We start from the raw sequence: 9,570 nt of genomic DNA, 5'->3' as shown, positions 1-9,570 counted from the left end.
GCTCTACCACTTGAGCTACAGCGCCACTTCCGGTTTTTTTCTTTTTGCTTATGTGGTGCTGAGGAATCGAACCCAGGGCCTCATGCATGCAAGACAAGTGCTCTACCACTGAGCCACCTTCCCAGCCCAGGATTATTTTTCTTTATCTGAAGGCTATCATTGGAAATTTTTTTGTTGAATCTACAGATTGCTTTTTTTTTTACAATACTATTTGATCAATTGAAGAACATGGGATGTCTTTACATTTTCTAGTATCTTCTATTTTTTCTAATGTTTTATAGCTTTTGTTACCTCCTTGGTAAAGATGAAGTTATTTTCCTATTTTCCTTCTCATATTCATTATGCGTGTACAGAAGAGCTACAGATTGTAGTGTATAGATTTTGTATTCTATTATGTTCCTGAAGGCCTCTATCAGCTCTAGGAGTTTTGATACGGAATTTTTTAAGGTCTTAGATATATGATCATATCACCTACAGCTAAGGATAGTTTGACTTCTTCCTTCCCTATTTAGATGCCTTTTATTTCTTTTTCTTTTCTTATTGTTGAAGCTAGAAATTCCAGTGCTAAATTGAACAGGAGTGGGGAGAGTGAACACCCTTGCTTCATGTCTACTTTTAGGGGAAATGGTTTTATTTTCCTAATTTATTATATAGACTTTATTATATTAAGGTACATTTTTTTTCTATTACTAATTTCTTCAGCACTTTTGGCATAAAAGTATGCTGGATTTTGTCAAAGGCCTTTTCTGTATCAATTGTGATGATCATATCATTCTTATTATTAATTCTTTTTATGTGGTACCTTATGTTTATTGATTTATGTATACTGAAACAGGCTTGAGCACCCGGAATGAAACCAACTTGACTATGATCTGTGATCTTCTTGATTAGTTACTGAATTCTCTTGGTATTTTATTATTTTTCACTTATGTTCATCAAAGTATTCTCTCTCTCTTTTCTTAATAGATGTAATGCCAGCTTCATAGAATTATTTTGGTTGTGTTTTTTGTTTTGTTGTTTTGTTTTGGTCGGTAGTGGGGCTTGAACTCTGGGCCTGAGAGCTATCCCTGCACTCTTCAGCTCAAGGCTAGCACTCTACCACTTGAGCCACAGCACAACTTCCGGTTTTCTAGTGGTTTATTTTAAGGCAAGCGCTCTACCACTGAGCCACCTTCCCAGCCCTAGTGGTTTATTGTAGATAAGAGCCTCACGGACTTTTCTGACTGGGCTTTGAATTGTGATCCTCAGACCTCAGCCTCCTGAGTAGCTAGGATTACAGGTGTGAGCCACCAGCACATGGCTCGTTGTGTTTTATACCTTTCTAATTTGCAGAAAAGTTTAAGGAGCATTAGCACTAGTTCTTATTTAAATGTCTTGTAGAATTCACCTGTGAAGAAACCATGTTCTGGACTCTTCTTTGGTGCTTCAAACATTTTTTAAATGACATGTTAAAATTAATTTCCTATCTCCTCAGTAGCCTAATTGTCTTCATTGTAAATTCTGATGTACTTAGTTTATGTAATAGCATTTTTTCACATATCTTGGTAGATTTAAAACAGGTTAGTTTTTAATATGGACTTTGTTAGAAGTAATACATTTTTAGGTTATGCTTAAAATATAGGCACAAAGAGAATTCACTACAGTCATGATCTTTTGAAGACTTGCATTGTATTTAGTGTCTTTTTAAAATTGGTGCCATCCCTCTCTATTTATAAAAGAATAAAATGAGCTTGATTCCATTTCTGGGTTGGGTTGTAAAGTGATGGTCCCCTGGGACGGGGTTCTTCTTACTGTTTCCTAATCTCTATGGTAACTCTCACTCTCAATAGCACCCAGAAGATGTCTTAACTTTCTCTCCTACACATGAAATGAATACAGAAATAGCCTTTGAAACAGAGATGTGCAAATGACTTTGAATTATTCAGGACCTTTATTACTAATGCATGCACTTCAGTGAGCCCTTAAAAATGGCACCCCCTCACTGCTTAGCATGCAATTGCTGTGCGCTTAGCTCGAGAAATCACCATCCCATGGAAAGAGCACTGCTGAATACCTGGTATCATTCAGCTGATCCCTCTCCCAGAACAGCTGAGTCATTCACACAGGATGTTTGACCAAAATGCTTCTCCAGGGAAACTAAGAAAGGTAAGGAACTGGCAAAGCACATTGCCAGCTATGTGACTAAATGGGAAACTACCCCTTTCACATTAACTTGGGGCCTCCGGGAGAGCCCAAGGGAGCAATTCTTCATTAAAGAGTGCTGACTTGATTGTCTTGCTGCAACTTTTCTGAGCAGATCTTACTAGAATGTATCTGGAAATTTCCCAGTTGTTGGCAAGTCTTGCAGCCATTGTTTCTGTCACATTTTTAAATGAACCTATGAAATCAGTATTTGCTTTAATTTCTATTTAAAATATTTATCTGCTCACATGATGTGTGCCCTAATTCATTAACAAGAGGTGGGAACATTAAATAACTTTAATTATAACATAATCTTTTTAAACATTTTCTACTTGTCCATGTTAACAACTATATTTTTTACAACTGCATAAAACATTCTCATAGCATAATTCATTCTTTTTGTTAAAGTAATATAGCGCAAACTGTAGTTGCAACATTAAATTATTAAAGTTAATGTGAATTAATTGACTACTCTTCTTCAAATAAAACATGAACTAAATTCTGTGCAGATTCAGATTCACATATATGTGTGTATATATACTATTTGTAGGAATTTAATATTGACCGTTATTTAACATTGTGTTAGAAATTTATGCAAGTGAAAGGTTTGATTTTTGTCCTTAAAATTCAGGAAAAATGTTAATTTACTTAAAATGAGGATTCAATTTACTTTCAGAAAGATCATACCTCAAAAGTCCTGTTAATAATATCAACTTTCTAAAAATTGTGGCCAGGATAAGAAAAGTCTCTCTCCTTGTGTTCTTTCTTTATATCCTGTCAAGTGATTTCAGTCTCCTGCACATTTTGGATTCATTGTTCCACAGGTACAATGATTTACTTTAGCTGCCTTGCTATTTTCCCTTACCCATCCCCCACCCCTGCAAAATCTATATAAAATATTGGTTCATTTCCAGTTACAAAGACTCTTTTACCATCTGCCATCCCAGGAAATTTGTGAAATGGGTCCCAGTAAACAAAGTGAGTATTATTTTTGAGTTTCTCAACATAGTTTATAAACAAAAAATATTAGACACGGATGTATTTTCAGACCTCTGAATCATAAAACAGAAGGCATCTGGCAATTTGGGGGCAGTAAAACCATCTATTGAGTGATTAAAATAGGCTTCTCTATGTTCTGTACAGAAATTCACAATTTCTTGAAGAACATTTGGTCAATTGTCTCCAAAGCACCAAAAGATAATTTAACAGAAGAGTTGATATCAATATAATTACAGTTCAAATTGCCAGTCAAATCATACTTTGTGTCTTATTTTTATTTGTCTTCATGATTTTCTATTCAAATGACATCACTAAAAGTGTTTGGATGTCAGGAGGAAGTTCACAGTACAGTGTGGCCCTTGGTTGGGACAAAGGTCCCACAGCTGTCAGTGTGCACATTCAATAATTATCTATGGGAGAACTAATTGCTCTAATAGCTCTCAATGCTAAGTGAACTCCAGGACTGGTTGGTGACACTTTTATTGCTGAATCTACTTGTAATCTTATTCCCCTAGCAGAAATAGGTTGTTAACTTGGTCATAAAATGCTATGATCCCAAGTGATTTATTAAAAACAAAATTATGGATTGCTTAGCTTATCTTTGGGTTCCACAAATTTGAGCCCTCATATCAATATGCTTAACACAAAGCTGTGATGCTCCAGCTCAATTGTCTCTCATTAGGGCAGTGTTTCTTAAATTTAGTATACATCTGAATCACCTGGAGAGTTTGTTAAAATGTTGGTGTCTACCAGCTAAGTTTCTGATTACCCAGGTTAATGGTAGAGTCTGAAATTTTTCAATGCTAACAGCTGTTTGATAAATGCCAATGCTACTTTCCTGGGACCACATGTTGAAAAGCACTGGCCTAAAGTATGTATTTCTGAATTTCGAACTAGATAATGGCCACTCATCTTAGTACCTGTGAAAAATAACATTCACCCTAGTGTCATTGGCTAAGCAAAACAATAAGGCATGTAGAAGCAAAATGTTTCTCAGGGTGTTTCCATTCACAAGAATACTTGTATCCTGTGTTATTAGGTCTCTGAGCATCTAGAACTTTAGGCATCTGAAAGCATCAGTTGCCTCATTCATTCAGCAGATTCTTCCATTTTTTGAGTTTTCTCCTATCATCAGAAGAAATAATTAATGAAGCCTTAAGGAAGTGGAGCTAGCAGCAGATTACCTGGAATACTTATTCATATTCCACATTACTCTGAATCACAGCTTGCCACGTTACGCTGAATAACTTTATCAGATGACGCTGCAAAGCATCACTTGACAGGAGTGATGGGCCAGATGGTCAGACTGCTACAAGGCCGCCACTCCACCAGGAGCTGCAGCTGGAAGCCTGCACAGCGACTGGGTTTGCTGATTCTCTGTAGCCACTTCGAGCATCTGAGGGGAACAGGGGGCACAAAACTTGGACAATTTCCAGAGGAACAACAAATGATAAATGTTGCTCCTTCATAAAGTATTTCAACATTACGATGCCTTTCCCTAATTCACTCTTCTTCAGAAGACAAAGATGTCTCTGACTTCTCCTATCCCCTAACATTGAACTCTTCTCTTAAAACAGCATTTTCATGACATTAAATAACAAACGAATTAGAACAAATTACAGAAAACAATAAGGCCTTCCCATATCAGGATTTCTTTTATGAATATGTATAGGCTCTCTCAATAAAATCCCCATGCTTCCTTTGTTCAAAGAAGGCATTGCTTTGGAAAGGAGGTGTTACTCTCCTTCCTGCGGCAGCTGATTAATCTTTCTCCACCCTTTTACTTTTTGGGCCCTGTTTGTCTTGGCTTTGTGCTCACCAATATATGAAAGCGTTAGGTTCTCTTTCATTCAGGACTCAGTGAAGCCGACTTTAGGGTCGCCTCCTTAAATCCATATAGGCTGGTAGGCTTCCCCAAGGAAATTTTTTAAAAGCTTGGGCCTTGGAATACACAGAGGAATGAGCACAGAAACATTACCTTTTCATCCTTTGAATTTCTCCATGGTTGTCCATACAAGAAAAAAATAATAATGTCACCATAAACTAACTTGCCTATTTGTTTGATTAATGAAATCCACTGAGCAATGTCTGATTCAGTTCTGCTTTGGACCTGACCTCTGAAGTCTGCCTGTGTTTCTAGACACAGAACTTTCCCCAATGACTTCAGTCCTATGGTCAGCTCACATTAAATTTGAAAACAGTTTCATTTTCCTTGAGATTTCTTCCCCTCAGCATAGTAAATACAAGTCATTCTTGGGCTCGGAGCTTGTGGACATGTGAATCTTTCACCCCAGAATAAAACATTATGTAAAGTCAACCTTCTCTCTTATCTCAGGAAATACTGAAGATACAATGTTGCTTGGCAGTCAGTCTCTAACATTTAAGATGGCTTCCTCTATCCATCACCACTCTTAAACTAGCCCAAGTCTTCACTCTTTCTAAACTTTTATTTCCCCAGTATCTCCTTCTAATGCTACATAGATGGACTTGTTCCCAACTTCATAAAGAACAGAAGCTCTTGGACACACCATTGTCACATCTTTTATTCTTCCTCTCAGAAAACTAGTGATGATCTTCCCATCCGGTGTCTTTCCTCCAGGGACTATCTTGTTTAATACTATTTCACTTGCTTGTGAGAAAAAAAAAACTTAGCTCAAAGAGGCTTTACCTTTTAGAATTAATAACTCAATCAAGAAAATTATGGTAAAACATTGTGACTGTAGTTAATAACAATATGCTACATTCGTTAAAACTGCTAAGTGGATAGATTCTATGTCTTAGTCACCCAAAAAATGAAGAATTTACATATTTTAAAATAACATGCAATAATACCTTACAAGACTAAAGTATAACTCAGTGGTAGTGTGCTAGAGGTGGTAGGGTGTGTGTGAACCTCCTCAAATTTGAACTCTACACAAAAAAGAGTTATACTAAGTTTATATAGCTTTTAATCTATTGAATAAAACAAATAAGATGGAATAATTTATGGAAAGCATAGCTTTGGCTAGCCTCAGACATTGCTAGTTGAAAGTGGTTTCTCCACCACCTCCAAGTTCATTCCTGTGCTCCATGCATGTTGATTTTATTCACACCCTATCAAGATAATGACCATTGCTCCATCCAAAATTTCAAGTTCACTCCAGCAAGAAAAAAAATGTCTACTTGTTTGATAACTAGAACAAAGAGTCCTCGAACTAAGTTCCTTCATCATATTCTGTGCCTGCAATGATGGATGCGATGTTGCTTGGCAGACCTGGGCTCCTCTCATTGGATATGGGAAACTTGATATTAGCACTACTGGAGTTTCCTGGTGTATTGTAAAAGTGACTGAATCCCGACTGACTGAGGGAACATGGACCCGAATCCATGACCTCTTTCTCTCTCCTAGCTCCTTTTCGCTGATGTGTACTCTGCAATTGCCTCTGCCCTTTGAAAACAGAGCTTCATTCTGTCTTCTTTCTGTATGGCTCTTTCATCAGAACCTCAGGTCTTGTTTATAGGTTTTCTTATGCAATCTTTTGCAACTTGATGCTTACACCTTCTGCTCCCTGAACCCACTGTTATAAAGAATTTCAATAATCAAGTTAATTGGTTTTCAAAAGGTAAGATTCTTTATTCCATGTCTGGCTTTTCTTGTTATTTTCAGCTTTTTTTAAAATTATAGCTTGTCCCGCTTTCTGAAACACCTCTTACTTGACCTTCACCTTTCCTTTCTTTGCCTTTCCTGTCCATGCTTCCTCTTACAAATCTTTCTACTAAATTACCTAAACAATTCTGTTTCTCAGAGTGCTGTTAGTGGTTTTCTCTTCACTTGATATACTCCAGTGAAGCAATCTAGTTGATGGGCAGGAAATTGCCCAAAGCCAACAACTTCTAAATCCCTAACCTAGCCCAACTAGCAACTATGACTCCAGATGCAAAATCAAACATTGGAGACTCTTCAGCAATCTGAACAACACCATTTCCAATATTCTCTAAAGCCGAGTCATCAATACACACACAGCTACATATGACTATTGAGCACTTAAAATATGGTCAATATGAACTATAGTGTGTCACAAGTATGAAAAGATGACAGAGGGCTGGGAATGTGGCTCAGTGGTAGAGTGCTTGCCTAACGTGCATGAAGCCCTGAGTTCAGATTCCCCAGTACCACATAAACAGAAAAAGCCAGAAGTGGCACTGTGGCTCAAGTGGTAGAGTGTTATCCTTGTGCACAAAGAAGCTCAAGAACAGTGCCCAGGCCCTGAGTTCAAGCCCCAGGACTGGCAGAAAAAAAAAAGATGTCAGAGTTCAAGGACTTAGCCATATAAGTCATTCTAGTTACATGATAAACAATTTCATCTGAATGAAAATTGGTCATTTTGGTTTTTAGAAAACAAAAGCCTCACTGTGAAATCATTCTATTAAGCTAATTGATAATTAAATTTAAGGCACCAATGAAACAAATTTAAGTGTGGATCCTTGAAGAAGAGAAACAGTTTTGTAAGTATATTACCTATATTTTCTTATTTAAACCATACAAATATTATGAAAGAGATGTATTATAATCCATATATACATGATGAAGAAAACATGATAATAATGAAGCTATTTTCCTCAAAAGGAGAAAGGAAGCAACTGAAACAGGGATGTCTCCAGATCTCTTTCCTCTACTTTTTTTCCTCTCCTCCCCACTGAAATGGGCAAATACACCCACCATGTCTGGGAAGTGCTCAGAAATACTAGCGATTGTGACAGTCATATTGGTGTTAACTCAAAACAAGATATACTAATACTTTGTCTCAATTATAAGAGCAATCTATCCTATTTGTCAACAAATTTGAGTAATAGTGACAGGTAAGAAGAAAATAAGTGAAAACACTAATAATTTCAGCACTAAGATAAGTCTACTGCTAATAATCTGGTGGACAATGCCACTAGAAGTTAAATCCCACCAGGGTGAGGTTTGTTGTTCTTATCATTGTTGATGAGACAGGTTCTCATGTAGCTCAGGCTGGCTTTGAACTTGGTATCTTCCTGCCTCACTCTTCAAAGTATGAGGGTTACAGGCATAGATGATTAGATCCAATGAGGATAAGGATTATTACCAGCTTAGTTAATTGCTTACTATATATCAAAAGTTTAGAATAATAACAGAAATAGATAGTAGAGCTCAATAAGTATTTGGTAAATTCATGAGTAGATAGCTTTTGTATCTTTTTCATGGATGCATAAATGCGCACATATATGTAAGAGTATATACTCTAGATTTTTTATCCTATTTCCGTCACAATGCCATTGCCTTCTTCTCTACAAAGTGGGGAGATAAATGAAGGAATGCTCTCCACTTTTTGCTAAACTCCTGTATTTGGTGAGTTTGGAAGATACTTTCTCAGGTCATCGCTTGGCCCTAAGATACTGTAAGTCCATTATTATTTGTTGCCAAGTGGAAAATAATACTCTCTATCTTGACTTTCTCATTTGCAAAAATAAAGAAGTGCTCTATGAGCACTAAGATTTCTTTCCAGCATGTGGGATTTACACGGTGAGGCAGTGCTTCATGGGTGATGTTTCGTGTTTTCTTTGCAGGTGCTCTTAATAGTATTGAAAATTCTGTCTATAGGACAGCCTTCAAACTAAGATCAGTGCAAACTCTGTGCCAATGTAAGTACAAACACTCTGGAAAGACATAAAATAGTCTTACCCGGATGATATGTGATGTAAACATCGTAGAGAAAGACAGGACTTGCCCCATGCAAGAATCCACTGGTCTCTGGAAGGTTGGGCCTGTGCGCATCTGCCCGCTGATAACAGACAAGATGGCAGGGAGGGGAGCCCATAGTATAATAGAAAATACAACACATGGATAACAGCTTTAGCAATCTTGTATTTTCCTTATGTGGCATCTAAACACATTTTTAAATTTCCCTTTAAGGTTATCAATATAGACACCAACTATAATTACAAAAAAAACAGGCATTGTACTAGTAATTTAAAAACAGATATTGAAATTTTCTTCTATCACATAAAATTTAAACTTTTTTTTTGTCAGTTATGGGGCTTGAACTCTGGGCCTGGGCGCTGTCCCTCAGCTCTTCAGCTCAAGGCAAATGCTCTACCAATTGAGCCACAGCACCACTTCCAGTTTTCTGGTGGTTAATTGGAGGTTAAGAGGCTCACAGAGTTTCCTTCCCCGGGTTGGCTTTGAGCTGCAATCCTCAGATCTCAGCCTCCTGAGTAGCTAGGATTACAGGCATGAGCCACCAACACCCAGCTTAAAATTTAAACTTTTGAGTTGCACCTCTTATCTATAACTGAGCATACAAATGTAGGTTCTAATGAAAAATCCATGGGCCACAACTCTTTAAAGTTTCTGGAGAATTCCTACAAACTGCTACTTTGCATTTG

At 37.2% G+C, this 9,570-nt stretch overlaps 1 protein-coding gene across 1 annotated transcript in view; it reads left to right on the top strand.

Annotated features, from left to right (window-relative positions):
- The first annotated feature begins 4,468 nt into the window (after positions 1 to 4,468).
- Positions 4,469 to 9,570, top strand: part of Dytn (dystrotelin) — a 38,262-nt gene continuing 33,160 nt past the window's right edge. Inside the window, exons 1-3 of the mRNA XM_013016636.1 lie at positions 4,469 to 4,544; positions 6,358 to 6,585; positions 8,752 to 8,826. Coding sequence (XP_012872090.1) covers positions 4,469 to 4,544; positions 6,358 to 6,585; positions 8,752 to 8,826 — 379 coding nt within the window. The remainder of the gene's footprint in view (positions 4,545 to 6,357; positions 6,586 to 8,751; positions 8,827 to 9,570) is intronic.

This window comes from Dipodomys ordii, unplaced genomic scaffold (genome assembly GCF_000151885.1).
Source record: "Dipodomys ordii isolate 6190 unplaced genomic scaffold, Dord_2.0 Scaffold1, whole genome shotgun sequence".
Classification (NCBI taxonomy): domain Eukaryota; kingdom Metazoa; phylum Chordata; class Mammalia; order Rodentia; family Heteromyidae; genus Dipodomys; species Dipodomys ordii.
The sequence above is the reverse complement of the archived record's forward strand: the minus strand, read 5'-3'. Positions and strand labels throughout refer to the sequence as shown.